This window comes from Saccostrea cucullata, unplaced genomic scaffold, assembly GCF_032062105.1.
Source record: "Saccostrea cucullata isolate Sc308-1 unplaced genomic scaffold, CSIRO_AGI_Scuc_v1 ctg772, whole genome shotgun sequence".
Lineage (NCBI taxonomy): Eukaryota > Metazoa > Mollusca > Bivalvia > Ostreida > Ostreidae > Saccostrea > Saccostrea cuccullata.
Genome location: NW_026925407.1, coordinates 182,620 through 205,317, shown reverse-complemented (window position 1 = coordinate 205,317; position 22,698 = coordinate 182,620). Strand labels below are relative to the sequence as shown.

The 22,698-nt window shown below is 33.1% G+C and overlaps 2 protein-coding genes and 1 pseudogene across 2 annotated transcripts in view; 1 reads left to right on the top strand and 2 right to left on the bottom strand.

Annotated features, from left to right (window-relative positions):
- LOC134268771 (uncharacterized) overlaps positions 1 to 22,698 on the bottom strand; it is a 209,676-nt gene that overhangs the window by 15,418 nt on the left and 171,560 nt on the right. The window lies entirely within an intron of this gene.
- On the bottom strand, positions 617 to 2,265 carry LOC134268769 (trace amine-associated receptor 3-like). Its single transcript, XM_062751011.1, has one exon. It carries the CDS (start codon positions 2,012 to 2,014, stop codon positions 779 to 781), a length of 1,236 nt encoding a protein of 411 aa, XP_062606995.1. The 5' UTR covers positions 2,015 to 2,265; the 3' UTR covers positions 617 to 778.
- On the top strand, positions 18,785 to 21,078 carry LOC134268768 (neuropeptide FF receptor 2-like; annotated as a pseudogene).

Genomic DNA, 22,698 nt, shown 5'->3' with positions numbered 1-22,698 from the left:
ATTTGCTTTTGAAATAAAGATTCCAACTTCCTCCACAGGTTATCGGTGACATAACGTAATAGATTACAATTAGTAGTGCCAGAGGAACAAGTACACAGATATTATTTTTCTGAATTATCTGATCAATAAATTGTGAACTTTCCAATATCTTTAGAATAAATTCGACATTTTTCTTTACCTTTAATTATAAACCTATACAGCTAAATATCACTTCGCAGGATATTACAAAAAAGTATTTTAACTGAAATCATGAATGAAGAATTGACATTTTTGCTGTTAATATGATTTATTTTACTTATCTAAACCATTTTCCCGATTATTTAAAAAAAACATTGTCAAGTTTATTTATATTTACAATACAAAAAAGTTCGAAGACAACTGATCCTCTTTTTTCTTAACACAATAATGCTGAACTGAAAGATGCTTGTGAAAAGGCCCCCTCCCAGTTATATATCGCTACAAAGGTGTTTTCTAGCGTGTTTCTTCATTCAATATATTTACACTGTATACTGACAATGAGTTCTATAGGAACTCGGAAGTATATTCTTGTGTATATTCTCTGAGTACTTAGATGCACCAAGAAAAAAACTGCCAAAAATTACAAGGAAGTTACAGGCATGTGACTTGAATTTATTTTCATTCACATCAAATCAAACTTTTATGTACAATTCATATTGTTTGGCACTAAGCTTAAAAATCACATAAATCGCTGAACTATATTTAAACTAGTCTTGCTGACTGCATAAAATAATTTCTTTTACAGCTACATTGTAAATATTTATTGTGTCACCTGTTCCGTGTTTGCTTTATATACGTTGTCAACGTCATCTCCGTTTGTTTTTATTGCAAATTCTTTAGACACAACACTAATTGCGTCGGCATTTTTGTTATGAATGTCATTTTCGGCTTCAATTTTATTCTTTTGATCATTGTTATCAATTGAAACAGAGAAGGATGCAGATGGTAGTCTCTTCTTGGAAGCCTTGAAAGGGGAGAGAACAGCGTACGTTATCACGTATCTTATGATCCCCCTGAATCTCTCATCAGAGAGACCGTAAATGAAAGGGTTAGCAACGTTATTTATGTACACAGTCCAGTAGAAGAAGTAGAAAACATTGTGAGTTATGGAACTCATCCTGCACTCTAGATATTCGTCAAAGTGAAACACAAGACCACCCACAATGTGAGGCAGGGTTGTCAAAATATATACAGTAGTGATCATACAGAAAGTTAAGGTGGTTTTCCGGGTATGTAAGTTTGAAGTTCGACGACCAAAGGTATCGTTGTTATTTGATTTGGATTTTTTATTATAAAAACTTTTTGAATGAGTCTTCACTTTCTTCATGATAAAATAATATAGAATTGTTAAGGTGGTACTTATTGTTAGAAACACCATACCGAGAATAATATAAAATCCCTTTGAAAGGGAATTGGCTATAGAATTTGTTGCAAGAAAACACTTATAGCCATTCTCCCCGGTGGCAGAAAGGGGAAGTTTATTAAGTTCGTACAAAAATGGCGTAAACCATGTTGAAAGTACAGATATCACAATAATTACAAGAACACTGCGCTTGGCATTTTTTATATTAATCTGTTTCTTCAGGGGCCAACATATTTTTCGGTATCTGTCAAAGGCAATGAGCACCAGCCCTCCTGCACCTGTCACAGACAACACAAAACTCACAAACAGTCCGCCACGACAAAATACGTCCGAGGGAAACGTCAGAGGACGTAACATGTACACTAAACACCAAGGTATTCCGATGATGCAGTTCCCGGTGTCCAACATGGCAAGAAACAGTACATAAAAGCGGTAATTGGTTCCTCGCTTGAACTTCAGTCCGTACGTTAGTAAAACAGTCACATTTCCACAGACCCCAATAACTAAAAGAATGGTTAGAAAAATAACTCCAGACCAGTTTCGATCCAGTAGCTCAGCATTGATGTTTTCTACTGAAAGGTTGCTTGGATCGCGGTCTTTGAGTATTCCTTTGAAGCAATCCAAAGTCCTCATGGCTAAAATGTGGTTCTACTTTGAATTCATCATTAAATAAGGTAAAATGTGTTCACTTTTCATCGAGGAAGTACGTACTTGTTAATGCAACTTGTACCAAATATCCTTTGTGAAAGACGTTACCCTGAATGTACACTAGGGTTAAACCACAACGGGATATTGCTTCCGATTACGAAACGATTCAATGAGAAATCACGCATCTATATCCGTGTACATGCATATTGGAGGGCACTTCATATTATCGATTGCCTAAATTTGATCCCCTTTTTTAAAAAAAGTCAAATTGAAAGCGGATACAAGATTGCTAGCAGGAAGATAAAAAATACCAGCAAAACTTTAAGAAGTATCCTGAATACCTTATTTTGGTTTAAATATTTCTGCTGTCATCATTTCATCTGTGACCATTGAGGCACAACATGAACTTACTATGACCCCAGTTATGATCGAATAAGACTGACGAACAAAATCATAATTTTAACGTGAATCAAAGTTGGACAATTTAGATCGTTTGATGTATTCATAGCTGATAGCCATTTGAACCTTGTTCATTTTCCATTTAAATTGAATTTTTTTTTTTTTTTTTTTTTTTTTTTTTTACAGTTTTGAAGGTTACTTAATATGTACAACTGCGTTTCAAAAGAACAAATGTTATATTTTTTAGGTTTAAATAATGTTCCATTAAAGTTTCAGAAAAGTAAATAAATTTTATTGTACAAAAAATATGTGATAATATTTTTGAGCTCAACAGTAGTGCAGATGTTGTTACGCAATGAAATATAGAGATAACGAACGGTAAACAAGCACAGAATTTCATTTAAACAATTCAGACAGGGTGCAAAGTAAATACTGAAAACATTAGAGGTACATAGGTACATGGGAACTTAATGATGAACGAACAGTATTCAAGCTCAAAAGTCCATTAAACAAACGATCGATCACCAAACACGGACCTATAAAAACATCAAAGGCTGGATCGTGTGCCGTGGAGGAGTGAACATCCCCTACTGACCATTCACACCCTCCGTGTGCTCCTTGTCATGATTGGGAAAAAAATTCTTACTTCATTAAGTAGTTTGTCAATAACTTACTTCATTTTAAATATTAATCATACGTAGAGAGTGCTCTTGCGTATCGAATCAACTGAGAAAGAAAATTCAGAGTAGAAAATTTCCAAAGTAAAACACCTCACTAGTGTCGTTAGTCCGTGCTCAGTGTTTTGTACAAACTTTTTTTTTTTTTTTTTTTTTTTTTTTTTTTTTTTTTTTTTTTTTTTTTTTTTTTTTTTTTTTTTTTTTTTTTTGTTTTTTTTTTTTTTTTTTTTTTTTTTTTTTTTTGTTAACATTGGCCCATGGGCATGAGCTCTATTTTTGTTATTTGTTTATGATTCATCGGGTGTGTTTAATTGTTAAAGTCTGCACACCATCACTGAGTACGGACTGACAATATACTGTGAGTATGTTTTCATTTCGAATATTTTTACTCTGATTTTTTTAGATTATAGTTATAATATTTTTCATTAATATACAACAAAATTGCCACTTTTGTTAAGTATTAAGAATACAGTTATAGTTTTTGAAAGTGCAAGGACGTGTCAATCAAATCCGTCCAGAAATTCGAAGTTTCAATAACTTCGAGATGAAAAAGATATTTATTATATATATTTGCTGTTGTAATATATAAGTCGTAATGTTATACAGAAAATTTGAGAAAATGTTAATTTTAAATCTGTGTCTGTGCATCTTTAAGTATCCAAATATGAAACGGATGTACAGGCTCTCAATGTTAGACCTGTTCATTTGATATTGTAATGTTAAGTGCTGTTGAGATATACAAAGGTAATTGCTGGTCGTTTGTTCCGTACTGTATCATCTTATTTCATTATATTTTATAAAAGATCAAGTAACTTTATTTATTATAAGATTAATTACAGAGTGTACTGTTTGTAAAATTGTAATTTGATTCCGTCAATAGATTGCCACGTAAAACAATGGTGTTTATTCTCATTCGCTAATCGACACGTTCACCATATTCATTCAAACAATAGTTATATAAATGTATAATCAGAAGCAATTCGAAAATCGAAATGCCAACTCCTCAACATTCATGCTTTTAAAAAATGCCTTCGAAACACAAATTTCATCTTGACACAGTTGTATTAAAAAAAAAACTCCATATATTCTATGAAACCAAAAAAAGGGCAACATTTACTCCATCAAATGGTTAAAATCTCATTGAAGGATCCAGTTTCCAAGGACGTCAAATTAAAAACTGCTTCTATCATATTTTCCCTCATGATATAATGGATTAAGTACATATAAACTATCTCATTACAATACCATATGTAACAATTAACTGATTAGTCATTTCCCATTTTTATTTTTTTACAATTACTGACCACAGGGGAAAATATTCATATTGGCTATTGCAGAGTCGTTTACCAACTTTGCAGCTGCCAAAATAATGCAAATCCATTTGCTAATTCAATTCTTTAATGTTTTGAATTATTCGTTGCTTTGAAGCCAATATCTCAGATTTTATAGATTTTTTTTTTAAACAAAATTTGGGAAAATAATACCTAAGATGTTTTACTTCCACAAAATCATGTAAACCTTTTTTGGTAGAAGGAATTGTATTTTTTTTTATTGTATTAAGGATACTTCAGTTTGTTTAAACTGAACGTGTTTTCCCCCTATAAAAAAGTAATTTAGGTGGATCTGTAGGGCATTTTTTCGACTTAGCCATTTTGAAAACCTCGTTTGATAAAAAATATATTCCGATGGCCGTAGGAATATATAAAAAAAATATACACCTACATACGAGGTATGTAATGCATATAATACGGACTTTGATGCGGAAATGTAGCTCTCCGATAACAATAATGATAGATCGGAGAATTAGACTATTGCGTTATTTAAAGAAATGAAATGTATACTTATTTCGCATAAAGAGTTGCTCGCCCTTGTGGATTAATTTAGCCATATTTTTACCATCAAAAGTTCATTTAAAAAAAATCTTTGACTTCTGTCAACTATCAAAGTTGACATCTGCACGAAACCTAGATTTGTATTCTTTTACCTGATTAATACAGAGGGCGCTAACGACAGGTTTAAACGATCGACAGGGGATGCTTGCTTCTCTTTGATTACCTGATCCCACCTCTCGTGTTCCAGACGTTCGTGCTTTATATATCCTGTTCATTATTTGTTCTGTTTACTATATTTATTAAATTGATCACCATTTGTTATCTTCATTTTTTCCTTGTCCAGTGTTCAAAAGAAGTCTTGCTTTTAAGATAGAAAATGAATCATCTGCTGGACAAACATGGTTTATCATAAGTTATCAGTGTATTCCTAAAATACCTCATCAACGTGGTTGTTAACGGTTGATAGTAATTTCCCCTGAGCGATGTGGTTTACACATCTGATATATTCAATTTTAACATTTCAGAAGTCGGAGTCATCACGAATGAAAATGTTCATTATCGATAAAGAAATGTTTTACGACCTTGTCTGTATTCAGTTACTTAGTGTGATAGCAATCTTGGGTACTATAAGGTCGGACAATATATTAAGTTTATAAATGTAAAAGATACATGTAGGTGTAACTTTCTTTAAATAATGTTTTGCCACATTTTATTCCTAAAATTAAAATGAATTTGAATTACATGTACCATATACTAGTATCTAAAATAGATTCCAAAACTTCATAAAAATCTTGACCAAAAATACGCAACGGATTCAAATATATGCTCTAGCTAGACTCTTTCTTTACTCCTCACTAAAATGTAAACTAATGAAACAATATGCCCTTATTGCCTGCATATCTCTCAGTTGATTCGATATGCAAGGCCGTGTTCTACGTATGAACAATTTCTAAAACGAGGTTATACACAAACAAGTTGATGAAACGAGAATATTAAGTCATTATTTCGTAAGTTTTATGGTCGATACAATGGTCTTGTTATAGTTAATACAATGTATCTCTTTAAAGCAAATGCTGACTGACGTTTAACATACGAATTATTAGGCCATTACTTACACACTTTTTTAATCACGGATTTTCCCTATATTTTCCAATCATGGCAAAAAGCATACAAAGGGTATCATCGACCGGCAGGAGATGCTCACTCTTCCATTGCAACTGATCCCACGTGCACTTGTTCATGTTTGCTCCACTCCTGATTTGTATTGTTTATATTGACTTTTGAGATTGAATACTGATCGTTATCTTCATAAATTTCAGTGCATCATATATTTTATTAAATAAACTAATTATCGATAAAGCAAGAAAAACTACGAACTCTAACTAGTAGACCTCTAATTACCTCCTACATTTTTACACACTAAAAATTCATTCGTTTGAAATATTTGTTAGTTAATTTATCTATAAATATCTTTTATATCAGTGTTACTTGAATGAGTGTTGAATACAACCCTCTCTTTCGGGAGTCTATTTTTTCCTTTTGGAAAACAAAATTAAAAGAGGCTGGAACAAAGATTTCGGTAGTATTTTCTAACCTATCATGACTTATTTTTATACCCCGATTGAAAAGTGGGATGGTATATAGTGATCTGTTACGCTTTGGATACCCATCTTCTATCCGCATGAACTCCTCTTGTACCACTGAATGATACGTAATGGAAATTTCACAGAATCTTTGTTACATAGGGTCTTTGTGCATCTCCTATTCTACTTTTTGATCGTACACATATTTTGGATTTCCTATTGAAAACATGAAAACTTTCATTTTTTCTATAATACTGAATAGAATCCTTCTCTTATCCGCAACTCTCCTCCTATATCAGTAAATAAAATCTAATGATGCTTTCACAAATTCTTTGTTAAATAATGTCAATGTGCATCTCGTATTTTACTTTTTGATCTGAGGAAAGCTGGAATTCTTCATTATACCGCGGTAACTATATGGAAGTCGAGGATATCATTTAGTGAGCTCAGTGTCCACAGTGCCTCTGTGATTAGGATTGTCCTGTAGATACGCAATAAGGTTTTAGATCCAAATATTTCGTTTCCCCGAAAAAAAAACCTGGTTTCCGTAACGACTATACAGTTTTCGCCGTAGCCCATTTAAATTTTGAAAAGTGTTTGGGAATATCCTGTAGATGCGTAATCAGGTTTCAGAATTTAGTTACAACGTTTTTTTTTTCTTTGCACTTTGAAGACCAAATTAGGTAATCATTTTTTAACCATTCCCAGAACCCTCCTACAATTTAACAATAACCTAATCATATTTTGTGTAACCTTAAAATTCGGTTTCACTTAATTAATTGTTGAAGGGTTTCAATTTTCACATTTTAATAAAATATGTAATTTTTTTCTTGCTCTATTTGAGTCAACAATTAAAACTTGGAATAAATATTCACAAGATTATTTTTGATTTACTGGGTTACTTGTCCCTGTGTTTTATTTACAATCAGAGGTTATTTGTTACCGAGTTAACTATAGTATTACAGTGACTTCTTCCCTTGTGGCACAAAGCTGAAGGTGATAACATAGAGAAGCATACCTACCTAGGTACATGTTTTGCTGTCTTATGACATCAAGTTCCATGGCAGATTGTGTTTGATCATAAACAATTATATTAATGGGACGATTTTCGGTATGTATGGCTTTATATTGATGACTTACAGAATACGTCCATTTTAGGTTTATGTATCTCAGTTGATTCGATACGCAAGAGCATGCTCTACATGTGAACAATTTCTAAAACGAGGTACATTATTGTCAGGCAAGTTGATGAAACAAGAATATCAGCAGTCTCGTTTACAGTCATCATTTCGTAAGTTCTATGTCGATACAATGGCCTTGTCAGAAAATACAATTTATCATTGAGTCAAATGCTGGCTGATATGGTGGCATATTTCTGCCCCCTACATGCAAGATAAATTATGTTAACATGCAGCATTATTATGTCAACGTGCAAGTTAATCATGTTGACATGCAAGTTACCAATCTTATAAGAAAATGTAATTTAAATATGATTTGATGCATGTCAACATGATTAACTTGAATGTTGACATGCAAGTTACCAAGTTTATAAGAAAATGTAATTTAAATATGATTAGATTTACTTACTAACGCCTGTATCTGACATCGTAGATGCAAGATGCAACATAATTATGTAGACATGCGACTTATTTATGTCAACATGCAAAATAATTATGAAGACATGCAACTTATTTATGTTAACATGCAAGAAAATCATGCCAACATGGGACTTATTTATGTCAACATGCAAGATAATTAATATGTTGAGTGCAAGATGTGTATGTTGATATGCAAATTATTATCTTGCATGTTGACGTAATTATATTGTATATAAAATATAACTCGCATGTTGACATAGATAAGTAGCATGGGAACATAAATATTACGCATGTCTACATAATTATCTCGCATGTTAACATAAGTATCTAGCATGTTAACTTAATTTACTTGCATGCTCACATAAATATGTTGCATCTCTTCATAATTAACTCGCATGTTGACATAAATATCTTGCATGAATATTACGCATGTTAACATACGTTAAACGCATCTTGCATAATTATGTTGCATCTTTCATTTATGATGTCAGATTAGGGCGTACGTATGTAAGTGATTTCAACCATATTAAAATCAAATTCTCTTACAAGATTTGTAACTTGCATGTCAACATAATTATCTTGCATGTTGACATAATTATCTTCCATGTTGACATAATTTTCTTGCATGTTAACATAATTTATCTTGCAAGTAGGGGGCAGAAATATGCCACCATAGGCTGACGTTTTTCATACTAATTGTTAGTCCATTATTTATACACTGAATTGACGACGGAATTTTCCGTTATTTCTCGATTATGACCAGAAGCACACGGCGGGTTTGACCGGTCGACAGGGGATATTCACTCCTCCATGGCACCTGATCCCACCTCTGATGTTTTGGAGGTCTGTGTTTACTATGCTCCTTTTTGAAATTTTTTCATGGACTTTTGACCTTGAATACTGTTCATTATATCCATATGTTTCATTAAATATTAAAGTTTTTGCCATGAAGTCTTTGAAAATTTTAAATTTTTAACATTTTTTTCATTTTTTATTTATTTATTTTTTTTTTTTTTTTTGGCTGTGCTTGTGGGTGGTCACCATTTTCATATATGAATAGTTTTGGTATCAACTATTAAAATAAGAAAAGACAAAGACACTAATATGATATAAATACATTTTTTTTAATTTCCATTCATTGTTATTTTCACACACCAGACGTTCAATTTAAACATGTTCGTCTGGGGAGACATTCATGTCACGGTCACCCAGTCATATTTTTTTTCCTTTCCGTTTGCTTTGTCACAAATTTGACAGGTAGATTTGAGGAGACATAATTGATCTCAAGACTAATGGTATGCTGTTACAGGGGGATGGTCCTTTTTCTCTTTAATAATGACCGGTGTAAATGACACAGAAAAGTAAATATACACGAAAAATGTTCCGCTACAGTGTCATTTGTCAACTAGTGCAAGATAAAGAGGTACGTGTTTATATTATAAATGTATTTAATATTTAAGAAATGAATTTAATTTTTGAAGATTCATGAGGTTATGAACTACGACGCTTCACGCCGGCATATTTCATGAAGCGCGTTAAATATGCCGGTGTAACGACGAAAAGTGACCCCCGTAGAATATTAACCGGGGGTCGTTTTTCTACGTAGAAATTTGACCCCCTGGTCAATATTCTACGTAGTAAAATAACCCTTTTTAGCTCACCTCAACGAAGTTGGGGGGAGCTTATGTGATACCCTCGGTGTCGGTGTCGGCGTCGGCGTCGGCGTCCCAGGTTAAGGTTAAGTTTTTTGGAGCAGTTTTCTTTTTAGTTACTTCTGTGTCCTATACTGATTAGACATGCATGGAAGATGGTTTTAGTGTGTTTTATTGTACCAGTCAAAGTTTCAGATGCTGCAATTTCAGCAAAGGAATTACCAGGTTAATGTTTTTGGAGCAGGTTAACATTTTTGGTGCAGTTTTTGGTGTGGGTTTCATTTCCAAGTAACTATAAGCCCTATGTTGACCAAACTTGCATGGATGATACATCTAAGGATGCATACTACCGGGCTTGCTTCGGATGCTGAATCTGACCTACATTTTCCGTTGAGTGAACAGGTTAAAGTTTTTGGTGCAGGTTTCAATTCCAAGTAACTATAAGCCCTATGTTGACCAAACTTGCATGGATGATACATCTAAGGATGCATACTACCGTTGCTTCGGATGCTGAATCTGACCTTTTTGACGTTAAAGTTTTTGGTGTAGGTTTCATTTCCAAGTAACTATAAGCCCTATGTTGACCAATCTTGCATGGATGATACATCTAAGGATGCATACTACAGGGCTTGCTTCGGATGCTGAATCTGACCTACATTTTCCGGTTGAGTGAACAGGTTAAAGTTTTTGGTGCAGGTTTCATTTCCAAGTAACTATAAGCCCTATGTTGACCAAACTTGCATGGAATATACATATAAGGATGTATACTGCCAGGCTTGCTTCGGATGCTGTATCTGACCTACATTTTCCAGTTGAGAGAACAGGTTAAAGTTTTTGGTGCAGGTTTCATTTCAAAGTAACTATAAGCCCTATGTTGACCAAACTTGCATGGATGATACATCTAAGGATGCATACTACCGGGCTTTCTTCGGATGCTGAATCTGACTTACATTTTCCAGTTGAGCGAACAAGTTAATGTTTTTGGTGCAGGTTTCATTTGCAAGTAACTTTAAGCCCTATGTTGACCAAACTTGCATGGATGATACATCTAAGGATGCACACTACCAGGCTTGCTTCGGATGCTGAATCTGACCTACATTTTCCGGTTGAGTGAATAGTTAAAAGTTTTTGGTGCAGGTTTCATTTCCAATGAACTATGAGTTCTTTAATGACCAGTCTTGCATAGATGATACATCTAAGGATGCATACTTCCAGGCTTGCTTCGGATGCTGAATCTGACCTACTTTTTGTGGATGAGTGAAAATGTTAGTTTTGATGCATGTTTCATTTCCAATAAACTATGAACCCTGTAATGAGCAAACTTGCATGGATGATACATCTAAGGATGCACACTAATGGACTTGCTTGGGATGCTGAATTGGACATACATTTTTCAGATAATAGACAAGGTAAAAGTTATGGTTGCAGGTCTATTACCAAAAACTATAAGGCTTATATAACATTGTATAAACCAAACTTGCACAAATGCTGCATCAAGAGATGAAAACTCTCAAATTTGCTTCAGATGCTGGATTTTCATTACATTTTCATGAAGAAGAAGTAGTTTAAATTTTTTATGTAGGTCTATTTCAAAGTATCAGATCAAAATTGCTTTTAAAAATATTTTCATTTTTGGAATGTATACTTTTTGTTGGTTAATTGTGTGACTTTGCCTTACTTAAAGACAACATTCGTTGAGGTGAGCTCTGTAATCTCTGATTACCTATGTTTTGTAGAAATTATGGCCTTGGGGTCGTTTTTCTCCGTGTGCATTGTAGAAAAATGACCCCGTGGAATAATGACTCCTTGTCATTTTTTGTTGCAAGAACATTCGTAATGGAAGTTTAACGTTTTTGATTCCAATTTTTAAAACTGGAGCCAAAATGGGCGCTTCCTTAGAAAATCAGATTTTATAAAAATATTTCGTTTCTATGTATGGCACGCCAAATTCACAAAAATGAGCAAAACATAGTTTCACAGTCGATAAACTAGGTTTAAACTGTAAACTTTAGTTAACAACGTTAATCTGTATTTTACATCTGTAAACCATAGTTAACGCTATAATCTATGTTTCACAACCGTAAACTATGATTAACACCGAAAACAATCATTTGCGATTGAAAAACATAGATTATCTGATAAATACAGTTTCACTATGGTTTACAACTCTTAACTAAAGTTAACGATCGTATATAATAGTTTACTATGGCACGCCAAATTCACAAAAATGAGCTAAACATAGTTTCACAGTCGATAAACTAGGTTTATCGGTTGTAAACTATAGATTACGGACTGTAAACTATAGTTAACAACGTTAATCTATATTTTACATCCGTAAACCATAGTTAACGCGATAATCTATGCTTCACAACCGTAAACTATACCTAACACTGAAAACAATCATTTGCGATTGCAAAACATAGATTATCTGATAAATACAGTTTCACGATTTGTAAACTATAGTTTACAAACCGTTAACTATAGTTAACGATCTGATAAATATAGTTTCATTTGTGAAACTATGATTAACAACTCTTAACTATAGTTTACGATTGTAAATTATAGTTTACAAACGTGAATCTATGTTTATCAACAAAATCTATTGTTAACGCTTATTACAGACAGATAAACTTAGATTATCATTCGTAAACTATAGTTAACAACCGTTAAATATAGTTTTACAGATGAAAACTTAACGAATCGTTAACTATATTTTACGGTTTGTCAACTATAGTTTACAGTCGATAAACCTAGTTTATCAATTGTGAAACTAGGTTTATCTCATTTTTGTGAATTTGGCGTGCCATAGTTTACAGACGTGAATCTATGTTTATCAACAAAATCTATTGTTAACGTTTTATTACAGACAGATAAACTTAGATTAGCATTTGTAAACTATAGTTTACAACCGTTAAATATAGTTTTACAGATGAAAACTATAGCTAACGAATTGTAAACTATATAGTTAACGGCTTGTAAACTATAGTTTACAGTCGATAAACTTGTGAAACTATATTTATCACGCCAAATTCACAAAAATGACCTAATCATAGTTTCACAGTCGATAAACTAGGTTTATCAGTTGTTAACTATAGTTTACGGACTGTAAACTATAGTTAACAACGTTAATCTATATTTTACATCTGGAAACCATAGTTAACGCGATAATCTATGTTTCACAACCGTAAACTACACTTAACACCGAAAACAATAATTTGCGATCGCAAAACATAGATTACCTGATAAATACAGTTTCGCGATTTGTAAACTATGGTTTACAACTTTTAACTATAGTGAATAATCGTAAATTATAGTTTACTGACGTGAATCTATGTTTATTAACAAAATCTATTGTTAACGTTTCATTACAGACAGATAAACTTAGATTAGCATTCGTAAACTATAGTTAACAACCGTTAAATATAGTTTTACAATTGAAAACTATAGTTAACGGTTTGTAAACTATAGTTTACAACCGATAAACCTAGTTTATCAATTGTGAAACTAGGTTTAGCTCATTTTTGTGAATTTGGCGTGCCATATCTATGAATGAAACTTCTCATTAAAAATAGGGATGGTTTAGTTTGTAAAAATAAGCACTAAATTGAATTGCCTCTGAACTATGATTCCAGGGAAACAAAAAGTGGTTTGCTTAAAACCTTTAAAATGTCTTTGTCGTTTGCTAGTGTCAATAAAAGCTTAACAAAGTGGGGGTTGTAGCATAACAAATGATTATAGGGCTGGGTATTGGCCAGAGATTTTGTATTGCGATATTTTTAACAGTACTGCGATAAGTATTGCAATATTTTCAACGAAATATAAAATGACATTTTCTCATAATATTAAGTTAATTTTATATGCAGAATGTACATAACTATGACAAGTAACCAAAAGAAAAAAATCTTGTTGATAATTTTTTTATGTTATGCTCTGACATACACCCATAAGAAAGCTTCTGTCGTACTGTATCTCTTCATAACAAACCTTTCTTACATTTTTTTTTATATTCAATAATAAAAGTCCTTTGTCTCAGCATATTGTCGGTATATCGATATTACAATATTTATACGATATTTTTGCCCAGCCCTAAATGATTAACTAGAAAAACGTTTTCGTCATGCAAAAAATTGGCATGTAGTATCGTTTTCCTCTTTCTACATGTACTTACATTGTACATTTGATGATTTTAAGAGTTTTTTTTAACCAATTGAAAAAAAACACAAATGTTGGATTGTGAAAAAAATGTCAGTTTACATATTATATCTATGCTCCCGTAAACGAAGTTTCGAGGGTATATATATAATTATATAAAATACATGGTTACTGTCTTAAAATATAAGCGATATTTGGACGAGGGTAAGATCTCACGTTTTCGACATTCGAACGTCCAAAACAAGCTATTATCGACAGATTTAGGCACATGCATCTTTGCAGTTGAAACTATGGACGCGCTTGATTTGTCTACACCTTACTACACCTGGTGTAGACGATTTACACCTTATAATCAAGTGAAATTGGGTATAATACTAGTATATGGACGTCAAAATGTCAACCAACAGAGGGGATCCTATTTGCTGATGATTTTCTTTGATAAAAAATTTGTTGCAGTTGTGAACATTTTTAAAAGTTCATTCAAAAACAAAACATTTTATCAAAAGGCAAAGAATTTTTTAATAAAAAAAATTTCCTAGCTACCCATAACTACCCCTATAACTAAATATCTAGCCATAGTCAAAAATATCTCGAGACTCATTCACCCAAACTTGCTTATTTTTAGTTTAAAATTATGAAGTTTTTCGTTTTCCATAAAATGAACAAAGCACGGTCCACTTGATTACTAAAACCAATTTATCACAATCAACTTATCAAATACTTTACAGTAATCTCAAAATACAGAAAAAGAAATTCTGCAGTTTTACCGTCACGGCATTTGTCAGCCATATTGAAATTTCGGTACGAATCCCTACACATGCCCTGCACAAGGTGTAGATGGTGTACACCTCAAGTGTACACTTTTGCACTTGATTATGGAAAAGTATGCACCGGGTGTAAGGTGTAGACAAATTAAGCGCGCCATGGCGTAAACATTGCAATATACATGACGTCACAATGCTTTAAGAACATCGGAATACATGCACGAGGCCTTTATTAGGTCAATGCAAGGGGTAGTTGCAGTATCAAGTTTTTTACCTGTCCGTCCGTCAGTCTGTTTGTCCGCAAAAACTTGAACCTTGTCGAATAACTTTTGACTGGATGGGACATATTTCCTGATCACAAGCGTTTTATTTGTGACAAGACCTTTCTTTGGGTTCAACCAATTTTGACCTTTTGACCTCGGAATTTGACACACTTTTACACAAAAATTCCAAACTATTACTTTGGCCTTAACTATTGGACGGTGTGTGCTAGGACTATACATTTCGAAGTAATGGCATGATAGACTAAGAATTCATTTGTATTTGCAACGTTAGTGTCAGAAGAAAGGGTTTGAATTTATAGATATCTGTGAACTATTATTAACTCAGATGTATATGGCACGCCAAATTCACAAAAATGAGCTAAACATAGTTTCACAGTTGATAAACTAGGTTTATCGACTGTAAACTATAGTTTACAAACTGTAAACTATAGTTAACAATTCGTTAACTATAGTTTTCATCTGTAAAACTATATTTAACGGTTGTTAATTAGTTTACGAATGCTAATCTAAGTTTGTCTGTAATAAAGCGTTAACAATAGATTTTGTTGATAAACATAGATTCACGTTTGTAAACTATAATTTACACTCGTAAACTATAGTTAAGAGTTGTTAATCATAGTTTCACAATAGTGAAACTATATTTATCAGTTAACAGTTAACTATAGTTAAGAGTTGTAAACCATAGTTTACAGATCGTGAAACTGTATTGATCAGATAATCTATGTTTTACAATCGCAAATGATTGTTTTCGGTGTTAAGTATAGTTTACGGTTGTGAAACATAGATTATCGCGTTAACTATGGTTTACAGATGTAAAATGTAGATTAACGTTGTTAACTATAGTTTACAGTCCGTAAACTATAGTTTACAACCGATAAACCTAGTTTATCGACTGTGAAACTATGATTAGCTCATTTTTGTGAATTTTGCCCGTTTTGGGGGATTTTTTTTATATCATTATCATTATAATAGCGTTCTCGATGTGTATGGTATTTACCGTATATACAGGAACAAGTATAGTACCTTATATAAGGTAGTTAAAAATATGTATTTTAAAGCAGAACGCATACAGATATTTAAGTTTAAATGTAAGATCGAGCTAATGGAATTGAATTTATATAATTAAAGTACGTTGCTTTTCTTGCTTTTATGCTGTGTTTTTGGATTTGTAAAAATTTTCAAAAATGAATTCGGGGCCCCCCTTATAGTTTGTGGTTATAAAAAAACACATCAAGCCATTTTAGGAATAAAACCTTCGAATGATAAAAGAACACCAAAAATTATATTACTCATAAATTTAAGCTCCTCGATGAATTATTATTCATAGGGATTCTGCAAGCCAAAAAATATGTTCATACCAGATACGTTGATTACGATGATGATATTAAGATATGCAATCAAATATATGTTGGAAAGGAGAGGAAAAGGTTATGGAGATAACGAACAGGTGTAAAGTACATAAAAAAATTCCCCCTCCTTACATTTGAAAGTATAAAAAAAATATCAGGAGACACAGATATAAGGTTTTATTGTATAAAAAATAGGGGGTCGAATTTCTATGGGGGTCATTTTTCAACGTGTGTGGAGTCGTAGAATTACTGATCTGGAATGTTTCTCTACGGTCGAAAAATGGCCCTACTTGTCGTAGAATATTGACCCTGGGTCATTTTTCTACGTAGAAAAATGACCCCCTGGTCAATATTCTATGGGGGTCACTTTTCGTCGTTACACCGGCGTGAAGTGTTGTAGTTCATATACCTCATGAATCTTCAAAAATTAATTCATTTCTTATATTTACATTTTTTTTTCTGATGACTTGTCATAGATTTACGCCATTCAGCTATCATTTTTAAAGCAAAACAGTGTGCACTGTACTGTAAACCATTGTTTATTCACGTGCGAGAAATTTTCGCGAAGTTCGTAATCGCGAATATTTCTCGCCGCGAACCGGTCCTTAAAGTATCTGTGTCTATGAAATACATATTTAAAAAAGCTTTATCGCGAAAACTATTATCGTCGCGAAGGAGTTTACCCCTGGTAAATTGCGAAATAAAGTCGTCGCGAATAAAAGTTGGTTTATAATATTTTTTACGTCAAGTGCGGTATTATGACGTAAGAATGGAGATATTCATGCTTATTCGTGGTACATACCTAATGTAGTTCATGAGAAAATGAACTGCATTTTATTTTGTAAAGAATCATAGGGGAAATTTATTGGAAATGTAAATATTAACATATAACATCGGGAAAATTTTACATGGGGTCATTTTAACCAATTATTTCTTGGGCTAGAATATTTACTTTTTACATATAAAGTGGCATTGCAGGTGACAGAATAAATATGAAACATTACAGATAAATCCAAATCTTACAATAAAACCGATAAAACAGTGCTATAAGTAAATTTTAAAAAAAATGAATCAATTTACTTGTCCATGTGCAATTGCCGGGTAGTTCACTATTAATTTTGCTTTGAAGCAATTACTCTATTTCGACAGTGGAAATTACTTTGGGTCTGATTCATTTTCCTCCCGATTAACCAAATTTATGATGATTCTTAAAAGTTGCAAAATTGAAAAAATACGTAAGATCGCATGGGGGAATGGAGAAATGGGGGATTGTAATTCTCATTTGTTCTACAGACATAGAGGGAATCAAAGAACAAATGCCTACTTTGCTTTTAAAGTGAGCATGACCCTGTTAACTTAACAATATTATTTTAGAGAACCTCTTGGAATTTAGTCAGCAGATAAATACTGTAAACATACATGTTCGTGTCACTGCCTCTTTAATATATACACGAGAAGGAAACTATAGCAAGAAACAATAACAAGCAAATACATGTAATTCAATACAAACCTGAAACAATATTTTTTTAAAATGTAGATAACTAGTGTATTTCTTTAGAGAAAAACTGTGTCCTTTACATCCTTTCTTGGTGCTACGTCCCAGACTCAATCGAGTACACCATTTCAAGTATTATATTCGTTTTAAGCAGGGGTGTATCAATGTCACGAGTTCAAGTCCGATCTGGACCCGTACTTAACCGTTAAAAGGTCATGTCGTAATCAATATATACTTTCCATACTTCATTTTTTATTACTTCGTCATGTAACCCTATGAAATCCTTAGTAACAAGGGAATAAATATGAATGTATATGTAATTATAAAATTATTCATAAAAACTCCAGGAAATTATTCATTATTAAAGTCGATATTTCATAGTTTCATATAAATAAATTCATGCATATGTTCCAGATATTCCAGAATCCGAACAGGTTAAAAAATGAGTTTAATATTTTTTATCTTGAATTTGATCCTATCCGTATTTCGTTTAGTTTTGGAGGAAAACGATTTTCCGCTAAAGTAAGTACTCAGTTACATTTTAAGCTTGTAGATCAATTCTATTGATACATAAGTTTGCTTACTTTCATCACTGTTTATATAAAAACTATAAAATATTACTGTATTTTTAATTTTAGCTTCTTCATTTCAGGTATATCAAATGGAGACGAATCTTTGACATTTCCGAATTTCTTTTGGATACACTCTACTAAAAGTTATTTTTAAAGGATTAAGCCTTCTTTTTAATATAAACATTAAATTCAAAATATGTTTTTACTTGTGACAGAATGACGACAACATATAAAAACAACACTATTGAAAGCAACTATTTTTATATTTAATATAATTGATACATGCGCCATAAAGCTATCCAAGCGAGAAATTGTTTTATAATAAAGCTTAAAACTTTGCTGTATCGTAAATGTATAAAAGTTACCCACAGGGTAAGATTTTTGTTTACATATTTATTCAACAATGATGAGATGTGGTTTTCCTTTCTATAATAGCTAGTTTCTTATAGTGACAAACGTTTCACAGTGCACAAACACGACAGCGGAAAAATGATTCGCAAAATGGAAAATGTCACACTAAACAGTTTATCCCGGACAGCCAATAACTGTTCAATCGATCAGATGCTCAGCAGCCATTGATGAAAGTATAAAAGTGTTCCTTCACAGAGACTGAAGCCAATTTGATGGCTTAAATATCCGGCATCAACAACCAAAGTCTAAAAGCCATTGGAATGCTACTTCCGGTACTAACATCGTGATGTTTGTCAGAAAGTCCAAGACCATCAGCAAAACAGGTGGTTTTGCACTAAGGGAAATGAAGTAGTAGTTTAGTCAGCGATTTTTCTGTGAGGAAAAGTTACAAAACTTTTAAACAATGCTAGTGTCTCGGAATTTTTAAAACAGGTTATGGTAATAAACTTTTCAATATTTCCATAAAAAATGGCATATACTTTTCACGAAAATTCGTATTATTACTTATGCCAATTATTTCCATAATTCTTCGATATTTTAATTGCGTGAGCTTTCAAAGAATATGTGACAATAATAGAGACTGAAAATAAAGCACTGGATTCTTTTGAGCAAATTCACCATGGATTACGACTTTGATGATTACAATGATACCCTCATTGATGCCCCGGGAATCTCTAGAACCAGAGGCCGAACCCACTACCCAGGCCCATACAACATCGCAGCCCGTGCTGGTGGGGCGACCGGAGGAGTTGTTCTGTCCAGTTTGGCTGAGAGAACTACACTGGCCGAATTCTACGACAATCGAAGATGTCAATGCGGGCTTTCGTCGCCGAAACATCCCGGGAATTTACTTTATATCATTACAGATGCTGCTTGGCCTCATCGGTAATTTGTTAGTAATCGTGGTATACTTCACCCGCTTCAAGATTTCAAACTATCGCGTTTTTGTCCTATTTCTGGCATTTCTAGATCTTATTAATTGTGTGCTAGTGATGCCATTTGGAATTCTTTATTTGTACTATCCCATTAACTTTCCATCAAACTTTATATGTAAAGCGGGACACTTCGTTGGATTTTTCGGGGGAGTTGCTTCTCCATTGATGCTTGTTGTAATTGCCATAGATAGATTCCGCAAAGTGTGCAGACCGTTGAAGAAGCAGATTACAGAAAGACAAGCGAAAATAAGCTGCACGGTAATTGTTTTTATGACTTTGAGCGTTACTTGGTTCACGCCTTGGTTTTATGGAAATGCAAGAGTGAAGACGAACATTCACGGAATCGTGGGAACAAGGTGTTTCAGAGAAGAAAACGAGTTCTTCATGTCTTTATCAAAGTGGTACTATAATGTACTCATATCCATGTTTCTTGTTGTAACTCTTATTTTGTCGGTTTTATACTATTTTATCATGAAAAGTGTGCATAGTCATTCCAAGTATTTCTCTAGTCGCCGTAAGGATTCCGTTGGGTCGTGTAGCAAAAATCTCCAAACCAGAAAATCGACCGTGACCTTCATGATAATCACTATAGTGTATGTAATTAGTACATTGACTCACGATGCTTTAGCAATGGTGTTACATCTTAAATCTGATCTCGAGTGTGATCTCACATTCACTACGGGAACAATCTACTATACGTTTTTCTGGACCGTCTTTCTTAATAACGTATCCAACCCCTTTATATACGGACTATCAGACGATAGATTCTCTTCGCTAATTAGAGAATTGTGTAAGAAGAAGGGGACGGGACTGTTGTCCAAAACAACATTGAAAAACACAAGGTCAAATTCTAAAAGAAGTTCGACGTTATCGGCGATGATTACACAGTTTCAGAGACAATCCACATTCAGCAGACCTTCAAGGCAAAACAGCTTATACCGGAAGCCGTCGGTTTCCAGTAGAACCTCTCACCGTTCGGACCTGGTTCTAAAACAATCTGTCAGTTTCCAAAGTTCTGTTCCTATAGGCAACAGTCGCAAACAATCTGATGACAGCAAGTCTTCTAATGAAGACGCCTGCTGATATCTTTTGTTGGCATCGTTTACGTGCCAATCCAATTTGATTTTTGTTCTTACATTTTTGTATTTTTTTTTCCAGTTGTGAATCGCATTAACTAATAGTAACTATTCTGAATTTTGTAGATTTGGTGCATTTGTATGTAGTAATTTTTGAAGTTGCATGTTTTCTTACTTATTTTCTATGTCCAAGTGACTTAAAATATTGTTATCTATATGTTATATTATGCTATCAACAATGTTTTTTATTCCATTATTAAGTATAATGTATGTTTTATTCTTTCCCCAATAATAGTAATAAAAAGATTTCATTATCTAATTGTGTTTTGTATGCTGTTGTTATTTAATCAAACCAAATGTAGAATTATTAATTTCTTATTAATATAAGTCATCTTATGTCTTGATACGTCCTATGAATAACCTAAAATAACTTTTTCTTCGTAAAAAAAAAACCCAAACCAGATTAGTAAGCTCGGGGGAAAAAAAGCCATAAAGAAATTTGTAATTTTGCGGATGATTTCCCTTTAGAACCCAGTGACGCATTTTTAGCATTTCAAATAATTGTTTGTGTTTTTTAATAATTGGGATACAAGAAAACATATTTTCTGAAACGAGAGAAGAAACAACATATTTTTTTCAATCCAAAGTTTTCTTTTAGCGCGATGTTAAGATGATGTGAATATTGCATGTCATTGCAGGAAGTTGATAAATTTTGCTTAACTGATTGATTTTGAGCTGCCAGCGCAATTTTACTGCATGGTGAATAAAATATTGCGAACGGAGAATCATATCATATTTTGGTAAAAATTTGTGAATTTCATCCAGCTGTGTGGATTTTTAAGAATCATACATAGAGCACCTTTGCACTATTGAACTTATTGAACTAGAGGTATGTGAGCAATGAGCTCACTAAATAATACCCCCGCCTCCCGTATGTATAAAATGGCAGTGTCTATGTTTTGCTATGGTAAACCCAAAATATTTGTCAGTTTAAAAAGTAAAATAGGAGGTGCACAATGACAATACGCAATAAAGATTCTGTGAAGATTCTGTGAAAGTTTCAACAAATTCCATTCATTGGTACGAGAGGAGTTGCGGATAAGAGGTTGGTAACCAAAAGCGTAACGGCAGACAAACGGACGGACAGACATACCGGTTTCTCTATACCCTCCCGCTTTTTAAGCGGGGATATAATAACATTCTAGAAGACTTTTCCCCACAAAAACCGATGTCTCCATTTTCAAAGTAGAACTCTTGGCTATCACTATAAATCATTTGATGTCTCAGGCCACACCTACATTGTATAGATTATCAGAAACATAAACAGACTATTCAATTTCAGACAAGTGTTCCGGTTATTGGCAAAATCAATTTGATAATCTAATTGACCAATGACTGATCTTTTAATTAAACCGCTATTTGCAGAAGTAAAGACAATAGATGGCGTGCATCTACATGGGTCATTAGTCTCGACAAACTGCAGAGAGAAAACATTTGAATCAAGGTTCCGTAAATTGAAATATATCTGTCACAAAAGTACTAAGTAATAATTCGCCGACCTTTTATTGAACAGATTCTAATTTTGATTTATGGCGCCCGTGTCCAAATAATATAACATAATTCAAATCTGTCATGCATCAATGGTTATAAGACTAAAGGTACTAATCAATGATACATGTATATGTATGTATACTGTAGTGAATTGCGTATATCTATTAAGAAATATAGCTCTCAAAATTACGATTTTTCGTTTGGGAGCAGACTGTTGAATGAAATGATTTCTGAGTTGGAATGATTTAGTCATATTCAATACACCTACAACATACCTACTTAGTTTCTCCTTGCCCTGGAGGAATTATATATGAGGGCATTCTTATTTATATATACCTG